The 17,157-nt window shown below is 46.9% G+C and overlaps 1 protein-coding gene across 5 annotated transcripts in view; it reads right to left on the bottom strand.

Moving 5' to 3' along the window:
* Window positions 1-17,157, bottom strand: part of MYO7A (myosin VIIA) — a 106,112-nt gene that overhangs the window by 22,387 nt on the left and 66,568 nt on the right. For all 5 annotated transcript variants that reach the window (XM_006059597.4, XM_044929327.2, XM_025266347.3 and 2 more), the window contains 5 exons: window positions 14,665-14,791; window positions 13,348-13,467; window positions 12,627-12,800; window positions 11,260-11,487; window positions 1,407-1,577 (listed from right to left, as the gene is read on the bottom strand). In XM_006059597.4, coding sequence (XP_006059659.4) covers window positions 1,407-1,577; window positions 11,260-11,487; window positions 12,627-12,800; window positions 13,348-13,467; window positions 14,665-14,791 — 820 coding nt within the window. The remainder of the gene's footprint in view (window positions 1-1,406; window positions 1,578-11,259; window positions 11,488-12,626; window positions 12,801-13,347; window positions 13,468-14,664; window positions 14,792-17,157) is intronic.

Genomic DNA, 17,157 nt, shown 5'->3' on the forward strand with positions numbered 1-17,157 from the left:
GCTCAGTGTCTCAAGTCTAATCTCCAATAGCTCAGAAAAAATAATGGGTATGTGTGCTGAGAAAGTCACAGCGGCAGTGGGACAACGCTAACAACTGGTGAATCTGGGTGAGGTGTATACTGTACACAGCGGGTCTAATTTTTTTTAACCTACAACTTTCTCATAAGCTTGAAATTATCTCAAAGTAAAATATGGGCACCCCTCTGACCCTACTAATCACACTAATTCTCTATCCGCCATACGAGGGGTCTGGCCCAGGGCTCTGGGCTGCACAGGCCAGGCACTACAGTCCAGCAGAGACCCAGTGAGCTCGGTCATGGGCTCCGGGAGGGCAGAGAGCACCCCTGTTTTGCCCACAGCTGAGTCTCCAGGGTCTGCTGTGGTGCCCAACACACGACAAGCACCCAAAATGAAAGGAATTCATGAACAGCAGCACCCAACCCAGAATAGGCCACGTGTCACATGCACCTTGGTGGTGGCCACCGAGGACCCGGGGAAGGCAGTAGAGCCGAGGTGGGGACGGAGGCTGGAGCCGCTGGGAGACAGAATGGATGGGCTTCAGCAGCTGACTGGGGTGAGGGAAAGGAGGTTGCCAAGGTCAGAGAGAGAGGGAGGGGCGGGAAGGAGAACATGCATCTCTTCTGGGGGCACTGAGGACAGGGAGGTCCTCAGGAGTGAGCCAGGCCTAGAAGCAGAGAGGGTGCCAGGAGCATTCGGGTACAGGTGGAGACTTGTGGGCAGCTCACCAGGGAAGGCAGAGCTCAGGGGGAGACACACGGGGCTCCTGGGTTAGGAAAGAGGCCACGTGGGGAAGGGGATGAGACACACTAATCTTGGAGTCCTTGACAGCTTGTGTGCAAAGATGATTCTGCTCTTATACAACCAGGGCCTGGAGATGGGGGGGTGGCCTCCAGCAGCCAGGGTCCCCCCACCCCACCAGGCCTCCCCTGCCCTACTTGGGGTGGGTCTGTTAGTTTAGAACAGAGCTACTCAGGGCTGGTTATGGGCCTGGGGCCTCAAGTAAGAGGCAGAGGGAGGCCTGTACCTTGAATTCCCCAGGCAGGAAGTTGAGCCAGAGCTCTTCCAGGGAGAAAGGAGGTGCACCTCCTAGAAGCTTCTCTAATGTGCAACCACCCTCCTGACCCGCAGGGCTAGTAAGAGCACAAGACTGGATCTAATCCATCTGTGTCCCTGGCGTCCAGCCCAGAGGGCACAAAACTCCAGTGAACCGATGTCCACAGTGGAGAAAGGCTGCTGGCAGCCAGGAAGTCAAGGTGCCATCCTGTCCCCCCATCCCATGGACAGACAGATGTCAGGTAAGAGCCGTGACCCCTTTGATTTCTCAGGTCCCTACCCCTCATCCAGGTCACCATAAAGCCCTCCCTTCGAAACCCCAGCCCTCTGACCTTCTTGTGGGCCGCAATGGCCAGCTGGGCCCACTTCTCCAGCGTCCTCAGTGGCGTGATCTCGCGGTCAGGGATGTAGGTGGGAACGAGGTTCAGCAGGCGCTCCAGGATCATTTCGGAGCCATAGTCCACGAAGTACTGCTGGGAGGCCAGTTCAGCCAGGTCATCCTCCTAGGTAGGGGGAGAACTCATCAAAACAAGCTCTGGGAAGCTGTTCCAGGCCACCAAGCCTCCTGTACTTTCAGACCCAGCCTTGGGGACTCTGTGCTCTGCCTGACTCACCAGGAGTTCCCATCTGCTTGGGGGAACCATGAGCAGCCCAAGAGCAGGGTCCCACTTGCCTGCTCCTGGGCCCCCACCTCAGCACCAGCACAGAGCTGGACTATGCCCAAGGGCACATGAGCTGACCCAGAGGGACCAGCCATCCCATCACTGCTGGGTCAGCCACTACATTCTCAGCCTGGTGAGAAGGGCCTTCCCTGGAGAATAGGAGGCCTGGGTATGAGACTGTCAGAGGTGGGTGGATGTATCACCGTGACTACCTCCATCACCACCGCGACACTACCTGGGGATAGTCAAGGTAGTGAGCAACCACTGGGCTACACTGCAGAGGCTGTGGAGTGCCAGGTGGGCACTAAGCATTTGCCCCTTTTCTGCCTAAGCCCGGTGCATGGCAGCCCCAGAGATGCCTTCCCGGGGCTCCCTTGGGCTCTGGAAGCAGGAGTGATAGAGAAAGACTCTTGGGCACCTTGAAGACAGTAGTTTTCCAACCAGCTTAAAGTATTTCAAAATTTTAGAAACTGATATGGCTATACTAATATATTCTACTTGAATATCAGTTCACCAACACCAAAACCATTATTATCCCACCACCATCCTCACCACCATCCTCATCACTACCCTTACCATCACCTGCACCATCACCACCTCCACCATTGCTGCCTCTGCCGCCAACACGTCCCTTCATTTCCACCCTCATTCCTCCATCTAATCACCAGCAGAACCATAAATGTCATAAACCCATCAAAAACAAAACCCCCACGTCAATCCTGTCCTCAGAGATAAAAGGATACATGTTTGCCAACTCTGGTCTAAATGAGTGGATCTCTTACTCCTTTAGAGAAGTTTCTAGAGTAATTCAGAACAATACAGCAAGATGCACAGAATAAGATGGTAGACTGAAAGGACCTGAGCTCACCTTCTCTCATGAAAATACCAAAACCACAACTAACGCTGGAAAATCATCAACAAAAAAGGACTGGAACCTACCAGAAAAGATACTCTACTTCCAAAGACAAAGAAGAAGCCACAATTAGACAGTAGGAAGGGTGCATTCCCCATAAAATCAAATCCCATATATCCTGGGTGGGCAACCACAAACTGGAAAATAATTACATTGCAAAAGCTTTTCCACAGGAGTGAGAGTTCTAAGTCTCATGTCAGGCTCCCCAGTGTGGGGGTCTGACCAAGGGAGGAGGAGCCCCCAGAGCATTTGGCTTTGCAGGCCACCTGGGCTTAACTGCAGGAATTTTGCAGGACTGGGAGAAACAGAGACTCCAGTCTCAGAGGGTGCAAACAAGGTTTCACATGCACTTGGACCCAGGGCAAAGCAGCAGCTCCATAGGAGCCTGCAGGTCTTGAAGGGTCTCCTGGGGAGGTAAGGGGGACAACCATGGCTCACTGTGAGGACAAGTACACTTGTGGGGGAGGGACTGGGTATTCTTTGGCATAGAGTTGTCCTGGAGGCCACAATTTTGACATCAAGATGTGGCCCCACTCAACAGCCGAAGGCACCAGTGCTGTGCTGCACCAGGCCGAACAACCAAAAGGACAGGAACACAGCCCCATCACATCAGCAGACAGCAGCTTAAAGTCTTCCTGAGCCCACAGCCATCTCTTAAATACACCCCTTGACACAGCCTTGCCCACCAGAGGGACAAGATCCAGCTCTAGCCACCAGTGAGCAGGCACCAGTCCTTCACACCAGGAAGCCTGCACAAGCCTCTTAGACTAGCCCTGTCCACCAGAGGGCAGACACCGAAAGCAAGAGGAACTATAATCCTGCAGCCTGTGGGACTGCAAACACAGAAAGACAAATTGAGACAGCAGAAGAATATGTTCCAGATGAAGGAACAAAGATAAAACGCAGAAGAACAACTAAGTGAAGGGAAGACAGACAACCTACCTGAAAAAGAATTCAGAGTAATGATGGTAAAGATGATGGAAGATCTCAGAAAAAGAATGAAGGCACAGACTGAGAAGATAAAATAAATGTTTAACAAAGAGCTAGAAAATTTAAAGAAAATTAGAGATGAACAGTAACCGAAATGAAAAATACACTAGGAGGAAAAATAGAATGAGGCAGAAGAAAGGATAAGTGAGCCAGGAGACGTAAAGGTGAAAATCACTGCCGTAGAACAAAAAGAATACAGAAAAAAAATGAAATGAGGACAGTTTAAGAGACCTCTAAGAAAACATTAAACACACTAACATTCACATTATACAGGTCACAGAAGAAGAAGAGGGAGAGAAAGGGCTGAGAACATATTTGAAGAGATAACAGGTGGAAACTTCCCAAATACAGGAAAGGAAACAGCCACCCAAGTCCAGGAAGCAAAAAGTCCCATACAGGATAAATTCAAGGAAGAACATGCTGATACATATTAATATACTGACAAAAATTGAAGACAAAAAGAAAATATTAAAAGCACAAGGGAAAAGCAGCTTAGGAATACCCGTAATGTTATCAGCTGATTTTTCAGCAGAAACTCTGCAGGCCAGAAGGGAGTGGCACAATATACTTAAAGTGATGAAATGGAAAAACCTACAAACAAGAATACCCAACAAGGCTCTCATTCAGATTCGATGGAGAAATCAAAAGCTTTACAGACAAGTAGAAGCTAGGAGAATTCAGCACCACCAGACTAACTTTGCAACAAATGCTAAAGAAACTTCTCTAGACAGAAAAGTCTACAGCTAGAAACGAAAACAACGAATGGGAAAGCTCACTGGTAAAAGCAAACATGCAGTAAAGGCAGGAAATCGTTTACACACAAAGATGGTGTCAAACCCAGCAATTGTGAGAAGAGGGTACAAATGCAGGATATTAGAAATGCATTTGAAATTAAGCCACCAGCAACTTAAAACAGTCTTGGATACATGTAGACTGCTATATTGAAACTTCATGGTAACCACAACCAAAAATCTACAATAGATACACACACACAAAAGAAAAAGGAATCCAAACACAACACTAAATATAGTCATCAAATCACAGGAGGAGAGAACAAAAGAGGAAGAGAAGAAGCAAGAACTACAAACACAATCCCAAAACAATTAACAAAAAGGCAGTAAGAACATGCGTAAGTGAGTGCTAAGTCACTGCAGTTGTGTCCAACTCTTTGCGACACTACGGGCTGTAGCCTGCCAAGCTCCTCTGCCCATGGGATTCTTCAGGCAAGAATACTGGAATGGGTTGCCATGCTGTCCTCCAGGGGATCTTCCCAACCCAGAGACTGAACCAGTGTCTCTTACATCTCCTGCATTGGCAGACAGGTTCCTTACCACCATCGCCACCTGGGAAGCCCCAATAAGAGCATACATATTGGTAATTACCTTAAATGAAAATGAATTAAATGCTACAACCAAAAGACATACACTAGCTGAATGGATACAAAACCAAGATCCATGTATATTCTGTCTACAAGAAACCCACTTCAAATGTAGGGACATACACAGACTGAAAGTGAGGGGATGAAAATACACATTCCATGCAAATAGACATCAAAAGAAAGCTGGAGTAGTAACACTCCTATTAGACAAAATAGGCTTTAAAATAAAGACTGTTATAAAAGACAAAGGAGGACACTATATAATGACCAAGGAATCAATCCGAGAAGAAACTACTATAAATATATAATGCACCCAACATAGGGGCACCTCAATATATAAGGCAAATGCTAACAGCCACAAAAGAATATATTGACAGTAACACAATAATAGTGGAGGACTTTAACACCCTGTTTACATCAATGGACAGATCATCCAGACAGGAAATCAATAAAGAAACACAGGTCTTGAATGACACATTAGACCAGGTGGACTTAACTGATATTTATAAAGCATTTCACCCAAAAGCAGCAAATGCACATTCTTTTTTTTTTTGTAAATGCACATTCTTTTCAAGTGTACACAGAACATTCTCCAGAGTAGATCACATGCTGGGCCATAAAGCTAGCCTTAATAAATAAAAAGTGAAATCACATCAAGCATCTTTTCTGACCATAAAGCTATGAAATTAGAAATCAGCAACAAGAAAAAAAATTGTAAAGAAAACACAAACACATGGAGGATAAACAATATGCTACTAAATAATCAATGGAGAAATCAAAGGGGAAATCAGAAAATTCCTAGAGACAAATGAAAACAAAAACATGATAATCCAAAACCTGTGAAGTGCAGCAAAGCTGTTCTAAGAGGGAAGTTCATATAATACAATCTTATATCACATAAGAAGAAAAATCTCAAATAAACAATCTAACATTACACCAAAAGCAACTAGAGAAAGAAGAACAAACAGAGCCCAAAGTTAGTAGAAGGAAGAAAATCATAAAGTTTAGAGTAGAAATAAATGAAATAAAGACAAAAGAAAATAATCCCAAAGATCAATGAAACTAAAAGCTGCTTCTTCAAAAAGATAAGACTGATAAACCTTTAGCCAGACTCATCAAGAAAAAAAGGGAGAGGGGGCAAATCAATAAAATTGGAAATGAAAAAGGAGAAATTACAATACCACAGAAATACAAAGGATTTTGATACTACTACAAGCAACTATATGCCAATAAAATGGACAATCTAGAGGAAATGGACAAATTCTTAGAGATGTACAATCTTCCAGAACTGAACCTAGAAGAAATAGAAAATAAAAACAGACCAATCACAAGTACTGACATTGAAACTGTGATTTAAAAACTTCAAACAAACAAAATATCCAGGACCAGATACCTTCACAGACTAATTCTATCAAATATTTAGAGAAGGATTAACATCTATATTTCTGAAACTGTTTCAAAAAATTGCAGAAGAAACAACACTCCCAAACTCATTCTATGAGGCCACCATCACCCTGATACCAAAACCAGACAAAGATATCACCAAAAAAAAAAAAAAAAAGAAAATCACTGATGAACACAGACACAAAAACCCTCAACAAAATACAAGCAAACCAAATCCAACACTACATTAAAAGGATCATACACCATGATCAAGTGAGATTTATCCCAGGGATGCAAAAATTCTTCAGTATTGGCAAATCAATATGATCAACCTAATACATGCAGAAAACTGAAGAATAAAAACAATATGATCAACCTCATACAAGCAGGAAAGACAGAATTCAACAACCATATGTGATAAAAAAATTCTCCAGAAAGTGAGCATAGAGAGAAACTAACTCAACATAACAAAGGCCATATATGACAAAACCACATCTAACATCCTTCACCATGGTGAAAAACTGAAGGTATTTCCTTTAAAACCAAAAACAAGAGAAGGATGTCCACTCTTGCCCCTTTTATTCAATGTAGTTTCGGAAGTTGTAGCCATGTCAATCAGAGAAGAAATAAAAGGAAATAAAAGGAATAAAAGAAATCCAAATTGAAAAAGAAATAAAATAGTCACTGTTTTCATATGGTATGATACTATACAGTAAGTCCCCTACATACGAACCTTCAGGTTGTGAACTTTCAAAGGTGTAAATGTGTTTGCATGTCCGGGCACATAAGTCAGTTCATGTATCTGGCATACATTGTCACATGTGTGCACCCTCTCCAAGCAGCTGTGCTTTTGTGTACTTTACTGCACAGTACTGTATAGAGTACTGCTGCTGCTGCTAAGTCGCTTCAGTCGTGTCCGACTCTGTGCGACCGACTCCATAGACGGCAGCCCACCAGGCTCCCCCATCCCTAGGATTCTCCAGGCAAGAACATTGGAGTGGGTTGCCATTTCCTTCTCCAATGCATGAAAGTGAAAAGTGAAAATGAAGTCGCTCAGTTGTGTCCGACCCTCAGCGACCCCATGGACTGCAGCCTACCAGGCTCCTCTGTCCATGGGATTTTCCAGGCAGGAGTACTGGAGTGGGGTGCCAGTACATTATCTTAATTTCAAGCTAGATCTGCAAGAGGATGACTTCATTGAAATCCTTGCTATGCAACACAAGGAGTTTACTAATGAAGACCTGATGGAACTGGAGGCCCAGACACAGGACAAAGAGAGACAAGAGGAAGAAGTAACCAAACAGATTCACGACACAGGGAATGGCAAGATCTTCTGGATTTGAGGAGGCACTACCAGTTTTGAGGCACAGAACAGTGCATGAAGCTTGCAGCTGCTGTTTAGAATGCCATCCAGGGCCACTGTGTCATGATGATGAGAAAAAAAGAGCTTCTACCCAGACATCACTGGATCATATTTTCAAAAGGGCAGATAGAACTGAATCCAGCAAGGAGCCAGAACCTGGGCCGTCAGTGTCAGACGTGAGTGAGACTGCAGCTTGCCCTCCATCTCCTAGTGCTGGTGATCCTTCAGCTCTACCATCTCCCACCTCCTCTCCCTCCTCCAGTCAATAACCTTCTTGCCTGTTTACTCAATGCCAGCCTCTCTATGCCAGGGGTTGTACTGTACTTGGAAGGTACTACATGCAAGATTAGAAATGCTTTATTTTGTTGTCTTTTATGTATTATTTGTGTGAAAAGTACTATAAGACTATTATAGTATAGTACTATATAGCTGATTGTGTTAGTTGGATACCTAGGATAACTGTCAGACATAAAACAATTAGACTCATGGATGCACTCTCAGAACAGAACTCATTTAAATGTAGGGGACTTACTGTACATGGAAAATCCTAAAGATGCTACCATAAAACTACTAGAGCGCATGAATGAACTTGGTAAATTTTCAGGCTACAAAATTAATATGCAGAAATATCTTGCATTTCTATACACTAACAACAAAAATCAGAAAGAGAAATTAAGGAAACAATCCCATTTACCATCACATCAAAAACAATAAAATACCTGGAATAGACCTATGTAAGGAGGCAAAAACCCCATAGTCTTAAAACTGTAAGATGTTGATGAAAGAAACTGAAGGTGACAAAAACAGATGGAAAGATATACCATGTTCTTAGATTAGAATAATCAATATTGTCAAAATGTCTATACTGTCCAAGGCAATCTGTGGGTTCAGTGCAATCCCTCTCAAATTACCAATGGCATTTCTCACAGAACTAAAATAAAAACCTTTAAAATCTGTAGAGAGACACAAAAGAACCCGAATAGCCAAAGCAATCTTGAGAAAAAAGAAAATGGAACTGGAGGAATCAGGCTCTCTGACTTCAGACTATTTACTACAAAGCTACAGTCAAACAGTATGGTACTGGCACACAAGTAGAAATATAGATCAATGGAACATAATAGAAAGACCAGAAATAAACCCAGGAACCTATGGTCAACTAATGTATGACAAAGAAGGCAAAACTATACAATGGAGAAAAGATAGTCTCTTCAATAAATGGTGTTGGGAAAGCTGGACAGCTCCATGTAAAAGAATGAAATTAGAACATTCTCTAATACCATACACAAATGTAAGCTCAAAATGGATTAAAGACCTAAATGTAAGACTGGATACTATAAAACTCTTGGAGGAAAAGATAGGCAGAACATTCTGTGACATAAATTGCAGCAATATCTTTTCCAATCCATCTCCTAGAGTAGTGAAAATAAAAACAAAAATAAACATGTAGGAAATTCAAATGCTTTTGCACAGCAAAGGAAATCACCAACAAAACAAAAAGATAACAGAGAACAGGAGAAAATATCTGCAAACAATGCAACCAACAAGAAATTAATCTCCAATATGGACAAAAAACTCAACGAAACCCAGTAGCAAACAAACAACCTAATCAAAAAATGGGCAGACGATCTAAATAGACATTTCTCCAAAGACATACAGATGGTCAAAAAGCACATGAAAGATGGTAAATATCACTAATTATATCAGAGAAATGCAAATGAAAACTATAATGAAGTATCACCTCACACCCAATCAGAAAGGTCATATTCAAAAAGTCTACAAATAATAAATGCTGGCGAGGATATGGAGAAAAGGGAATCCTCCTACACTGCTGATGGGAATGTAAATTTGGCATAGCTATTGAACAACTAAGCACAGCACACTATGGAAACAGTATGACAAGTCTTTTAAAAACTAAAAATAGAACTACCATGTGATCTAGCAATCTCGCTCCTGGGCATATATCCAGAGAAAACCATACTTTGAAAAGATATATGTGCCCCAGTGTTCACTGCAATGCTGTTTATAATAGCCAAGACATGGAAGCAACCTAAATGTCCATCAACAGAGAAATGGATAAAAAATATGCCGTGAAAGTGAAAGTGTTAAGTCGCTCAGTCATGTCTCACTCTCTACAACCCCATGGACTGTAGCCAGCCAGGCTCCTCTGTCCATGGAATTCTTCAGGCAAGAATACTGGAGTGGGTAGCCATTCCCTTTTCCAGGGGATCTTCCCAACCCAGGGATCGAACTCAGGTCTCCCACACTGCAGGCAGATTCTTTACCATCTGAGCCACCAGAGAAGCCCAAGAATATTGTTGCTGTTTAGTTGCTAAGTTGTGTCCGACTCTTTTGCAACCCCATGGACTGTAGCCCACCAGGATCCTCTGTCCATGGGATTTCCCAGGCAAGAATACTGGAGTGGATTGCCATTTGTTTCTTCAGGGGATCTTCCCAAACCAGGGATTGAACACATGTCTCCTGCTCGTCAGGTGGATTCTTTACCACTGAGCCATCTGGAAAGCCCCACAATAGAATATTACTCAACCATTAAAAAGAATGAAATAACGCCATTTGCAGCAACATGGATGAACCAAGAGATTATCATACTAAGTAAAGTAAGTCAATGAAAGACAAATATCATATGATGTCTCTTATATGTGGAATCTAAGAAAAAATATACAAATGAACTTATTTACAAAACAGAAAAAGACACACTGACTTCAAAAACAAATTTCGGGTTACCAAAGAGGAAAAGAGTATGGGATAAATTTGGAGGTTGGGGTTAACATATATACACTACTACGTGTATTAATAAAATAGATAATCAATAAGGATCTACTATATAGCACAGGGAATTCTATCCATACTCTGTAATAAGCAATATGGGAAAAGAATCCAAAGAAGAATGAATATATGTTCACATATAACTAAATCACTTTGCTGTAAACCTGAATCTAACACAACATTGTAAATCAAATATACTGCAATATAAATAAATAAGTAAATAAAGTGATTTGATAGAGATTTTTTAAAAAGAACAATACAGCAAGTTGTGAAGCACGCACTCTGCGCCATGCAGTCACCGCAGCAGGGCAGGGACACCTCCCGCAGGCAGAATTCAGGCTGCTCTTCAAAGCCCTCGCTCCGTTGCGCCATGCTCAGTCACTTCAGTCACGTCTGACCCTGTGGACTGTAGCCCACCGGGCTTCCCTGTCCGTCACTATCTCCCGGAGCTTGCTCAAACTCATGTCCATTGAATCAGTGATGCCATCCAACCATCCCGTCCTCTGTCGCCCCCCTCTCCTCCTGCCTTCACTCTTTCCCAGCCTACGGGGTTGGTGTTAAACCTAAGAGGAGCCTGGATGATGCCCCGCCTCCATGTGGCTAACCTTCCCATTCACTGATGGTGAGTCAGGGATAGCAATGCTCAGCCAAATTCAGCAAACAGGCAACTAAGAACCAAGCAAGCTCAGCCAGAAGGTCAGGTCTCACTCACCTTCTCACACCTGTACTCCCCAAACTTGACCCCTCGCACCACCTGCTGGTAGATGAGGTTAGTGGCCACATTGTCTTCTGAGGGGTTGTGCCAGGGCGTGAAGACCTCCTTGCGGAAGAAGAGCCTCCACGGGGCGTTGCGCTCCTGGGCGCCCTGCTCCTTGGCGTACTGTTCACATTGGGAGATAGCGTCCATGACGTGGTCGCTGCCACTGCCCAGGGAGGACACCTGCAGGCACAGGGTTAGAGATCACCCAGCAGAAGGGTGAGCAGGCAGGGAAGGACTGCAAGGAGCCATCAACTGCGCCAGCTGTTCTGGTTCAGATGGAAAACCAAGGCTCAGGGCAAGGAGGGGTCTGCCCAGGTCACCCAGGAGGCAGACCAGCAGAGCAGAACCCCTGGATCCCACCATGGGCGCTGAGCTGGCACAGCAACCAAGGGATTCCTATTTCCTAATGGAAGCTTTTTGTGAAACTCCGATGGGCACATGGTCACTGAAGATGCAGAAGGTGTCTGTTGGTGAGAGAAATGGCATCAGAAAACATGCTGTTATCACTGGACCTGCTAGGATGGGGGGTGGGGGGCATCTCTGCGGCCTGTGGTGATCCTGGGTGTGCAGGCAAAAGTTACCCACATCCAGACCCAGCTCAGCTGCTCTGGTAGCTCAGTGGTAAAGAATCCATCTGCCAATGCAGGAGACACAAGAGATGCAGGTTCGATCCCTGGGTCAGGAAGATCCCCTGGAGAAGAAAATGGCAGATTCCCCAGAAAAGGAAATGGCAACCCACTCTAGTATTCTTGCCTTGGCAAATCCCATGGACAGAGGAGCCTGGTGGGTCACAGTCCATGGGGGTCACACAGAGTCAGTCACGACTTAGTGACAAACCAACAGTAACAAGGCCCGGCTCAGCAGCGAAGGCTCCAGGCCCATATGTGCCCCGGGAGGCACACACTCTAGGTCTAGGCGGTCCGAAACAAGTGCAAAGAAACTACCATTCCTGATAAGGAATCATAAGTCCATTTGAAAACAGGAAAACTGGATCTCAGAGCCAGTGGCTCTCTCTCCACCATGTTATTTCTCTATCAGCAGAGGGTTAGATCCACCTGGGCACATATGCGTGCAGCGAGCCCTGGGCTCCAATCGCCATTGTACGGTTGGGTTTCTCTTTAGGTGCTTAGGATCCCTCCATGATCCTAAGGAGCTGGGGCAGGGCCAGGGTTCCCACTGGTTTACGGAGGAGGTAACTGAGGCCCTGGAAGGTCAGTAACCGTGCAAGGGCGCCCGAGCCGGTAGGTGGCAGCACTGGGGTGGGAGCTGGTGGGCGGCCCTGGCGGTGCCGGGAGGAGGGGCTTCCGGGCCGGCCTCACCTTATCAAACAGGGCGATGTAGAGGGAGAACCCGAAGCGGTCCTTGAGCGAGATCTTGTCGGCCAGCGCATTGCAGAGCTCCTTGGCCGTAGTCGCCGAGTCCGTCAGCAGCGTCTTGGTGGTCCCGTCCATGAACGTCACAGGCAACATGATGGGCTTCTTGGACTTGGTGGCCTGAAAGTGACCCAAGAGGCTTTGTGGGAATCCTTTCACTTCAGAACATCTCACTCCCTCTGGGCTCCCGGCTCCCTCTAGAGATGGAGCCCTCAGACCTAAACGTCCCACAGCACATTGCCTGTCCCTGGTCACAGGTGCCCAGGGAGCCCTGCTGTGCTCCCCACCCTGAGAGGGCCTGCAGGGTCCCTGAGCTGGGGCACTAGGGCTGGCCGGGTGGTCAGGCTTTGCCAGGTGCCAGGGACACCTGTCTTCCTGTCATGTAACCATCACAAGACCCTGTGAAGTGACATTTGCGTTGCCATGCTGCAGATGATGCCATTGAGACACAGAGGAACACCCTGCCAAGTCATGCTGACTACAAAGCCAGCAGATGGAGTCATTGCCCACTGGGGGCTTTCCTGTTCCAGGGGCTTGAGACTCCAGAACTTGAGGGTGCATGCTTGAAAGACCACAGAATCCCAAAGCAGGGAATGTTTCTAGGGCACTGGAGTGTACGGTGATGCAAGCGCACACACGCACAAGCACACACGCCCGGGGGTCGCACCTGCAGCTCCAGCCAGCTGGGCGGCTGTGTCCGTGTCCCATTGACAAAGGTCCTCCTGAGTCGCTCCTCACAGTACGGGGCGTAGCCAGGGGGTCCCCCATGGATGAAGTTCCGCAGGTACTACGAACAGAAGACCAACTCAGGGGACCCCACTCCAGCCTCCCTCGGCCTCCCCACCTGTGAGACAGGCTGATAGGCTGGGACCTGGGACCCTTTGCCAGAGTGCTTGCACCTAGACAGATATTTCCTTGAGCAACAAAATACAAAGAAACCAAAAGGGACTGAAAATAACTGCACAGGTGCAGTGGGAACAATTATGAACAATAAGATACAAAAAGGCCACAAACCAACTGCCATTTCTGAGCTGCTGGGAGCAGAGGCAGGGACTTTTCCATGAGCCCTGCACACAGCACCACCACCAAGGGGGTGGGCAGACAACCTCTGATCTGACCCACCAATCCATCCCCACCCTCACCTCATTTAAGGAGCCAGGGAGCAAGCAGGGGCACCCATTTCTTGTTCTTGCTCCCTTGTACCGCAGCACCAGCCTCAGTAAAGCCTTACCTGAATTTCAGGTCTGGCCTCTTATCAACTTCTATTGATTAAAAGGTTCATGGACCCAGGTCAGTAACACCTGGACCATCAGAGCAACTTTTCCCAGGTCTCCTGCCTCTGGTTCCTCCACCCACAACCTGCTTCTGGGGACACCTCCATCCACACCCCTCTTCAGCTTCCCAGGGCTCCCCACTGCCCTGTAGATCAAGCCGACATGCCTCACGCTGGCAAAAAGGCCACCATGATCCAGGCCTTTCTAGTCTCAGCCATGCCTCCAGCCTCACCCTACACACCACCCCTGCCCTGCACCCAGCTTAACTGCTCCTCTTCTTCCAGGGTCCACTTCCCTGACCCCTCCACTCCTCATACTGCTGACCACCTTGGCTGATCCAGCTGTCAGCTGCTCTGCCTCTGTGTCCCCAGCACCCATAGCCTGGTACCCAGGGTCACCAAAGAGCCTGAGATTAACTAAAGTGCTTCAGACCAGCATGTGGAAAGTCCAGGAGATACTGCTGTCAAACTCGGCGTCTGCATAAATCAAATGGGGCCAGGGGAGACAGAAGTGAAGTGGTGGGTGCCTAGGAGGAGGGCCAGGAAGATGGGCCCCGCAGAGGCCGGGAGGTCTGGGAGGAGATGACCTGGGCAGGACCTCACTGCCAAGCCCCTCTGCCCTCTGAGATGCTTCTCCATGCTCTGCTCCTTGACACCAGAGACCGAGCCCAGTTCCCCTTCTCGTCCCTGGAGGCCAAAAGCCTCCCCTACCTTAACAAACTTCTCAGAGGGGGCAAAGCAGCCCACGCAGAGAGACACGAGGATCCAGCCCCGGGCATAGCTGCTCTTGGAGGGGTTGTGAGTGAGCTGCTTGCTGATCTGGCAGTAGATCTCGTCCCTAAGCAGAGTGGGATACAAGGAAGGGAGACAGACTGTCTCAGAGGGAAAGCCCACCCTCCATCCCAGCAGCAGGTGAGATGCCTACTCCCCCACTTGCCAGGGATGACCCAGGAGGAGAGTGGTCAGAGTGGGACCAGGTGGGGAAGGCTGAGCCCAGGGCTCTGGGGAGGGTCTGGCTTTGGAGGAGACAGGCTCATCAGACGTGAAGCACGTTCATACCTGACTCCAATCCAGAGTCCGGGGCCCCCAGTCCACAGGGTGGTGCACACCCTGCTCTGGGCACAGGGCCATGGTCAGTAGTGACCACTCCGATGGGAAGCACAGGCTCCATCCCCGCCTCACCCCTTACCAAGCTGCGTGGCCTGGGCAGGTGAGTTCACCTCCAAGCCCGACCCACAGTGCCAGCAGCAGGTACAACTTCCACTAATGGAAACCGGCAGAGCAGGAAATGGGAAAAACATCTGGGGAGTTTCTCTGGGGGAGGAAATGAGTAGGGACTTTGATGTTCTCTTGATATGTTTCCGTATGTTTGAATATTTAAGTGGCCATGTATTACTTTTGATCCCTGGGTCAGGAAGATCCCCTGAAGGAGGAAATGGAAACCCACTCCAGTATTCTTGCCTGGAAAATTCCATGGGCAGAGGAGCCTGGTGGACTGGCAGTCCATGGGGGTCACAAAGAGTCGGACACGACTGAGCGAGTGAGCATGCATGCATTACTTTTGTAATCAGATAAAATCAATGAAGGTAGTTTTTTGTTTTGTGTTGTTTTCATTTTAAAGGGAAGTGATAGCACCCTGCTTATAAGATTGTTGTGAAGAAAAATGAGCCAAGGCTTATACAGGCCCTGGCACGATGCCCAGCACAGTAAACCCCCAAAGATACCAGCCTAGCTGCAACCTTAAGATGCTACCTGTCCATTCAGGGACAAAGGCTGGCCCCACCATGGTGCAGTAACCACCAGGGGGCACTCACTGCTGCTGTTCTGTCTTAGAAGGGCAGGTTTCTAATTCAGTGGCTCCCCAATTTTGAGAGCTCACAGACCAATACAACTTCAAAATAAATTCTGGAAGTTGCTAACTTACTAAGTTGAATAGCTTATAACTTAATTGTCATCAACTTATAATGACAAATAAGGACATTTAAAACACACCAAATACACAGCCCCTGCCCACTATCTATATCACAATCATTTTATAAAACAAAGGTAGTTTTAATATCCAAAAAGTAGGAAGGGCAAAATCTCAGAACAAAGAACAATGTTTTAAATAAATCAAACTTAGAAACATCCTTATTTCCCCCATCTTGTCACAGACCAGTAGCTGGAAGCCCTGACCCTGTTCACTTTCTAAGTAGGGATATGGAGGTCGAGAGAAGGGAGGGATTAGTCGTGGACCCTCAGGGAGTCAGCACCCAGGCTTCTGACTCAGTCCAGGGCTCCTGGCACTGTGTTATTTAGAAGCACCACTTAAGGTCTGATGATGAGATTAATTAGGAGGTAAATTCTTGACCCTTAAACATACCTTGGGCAATTACCTTTTCTTCCCAGGGGCTGACAGCCCCAAGTGCTACATCTGTGGTGAGCAAGGTAGCAACTGGCCTCAAGGAGCAATGAAAGAGAGGCCAGTGACCCCTGGGCAAACGTCTTCCCTTCTCTGGACCTCCTGCCTCCTATTGGTAAAATGATACTTGACCTCCCCACCCACCCCATCCTGCTGTTCTCCCAGCCAACACACATGAGTTCATGGTCTGCTCTCCTAACCAGACATCTTGTGCAGATGGAGTTCTCAGAGAAACCATGTTTTCCCGCCACTGATGCAGCTGAGTTGATTCCTTAATTGCTCCTGAAAAGTCACAGACCATCCCAGCGCCTCCACAACACCCCAGGGACCCAAGCAAAGGCCTCTCCTGGGCCTGAGGCATGTGCTGGATGCCTTTTGACCACAGTAACCCTGAGCACAGGCCTGGGCGGGGAGCACTGAAGGTGCCCGCAGGGATGGGTTATACATCAGATAATGCTAATAGCCAACGGCTACCGTCTACTGAGTGGCCACTATGGAGGTCCTAGGTCACACTTTCTATAGTTTTATCTGCCCCAAGCCTACAAGGTAGGTACTATTATTATTCCGTCTTAACAGAGGAGGAAACTGAACCTTGCAAAGATAAAATCACTCTACCAAGACCACACAACCAGCTACCAGCAGAGCTAAACCCAGGCCTGCCTGGCTTAATCAGTTGCTAAATTGGACTGCAAGGAGATCCAACCAGTCCATCCTAAAGAAGATTAGTCCTGGCTGTTCATTGGAGGGACTGATGTTGAAGCTGAAACTCCAATACTTTGGTCACCTGATGCAGAGAGCTGACT

This window comes from Bubalus bubalis, chromosome 16 (assembly GCF_019923935.1).
Source record: "Bubalus bubalis isolate 160015118507 breed Murrah chromosome 16, NDDB_SH_1, whole genome shotgun sequence".
NCBI lineage: Eukaryota > Metazoa > Chordata > Mammalia > Artiodactyla > Bovidae > Bubalus > Bubalus bubalis.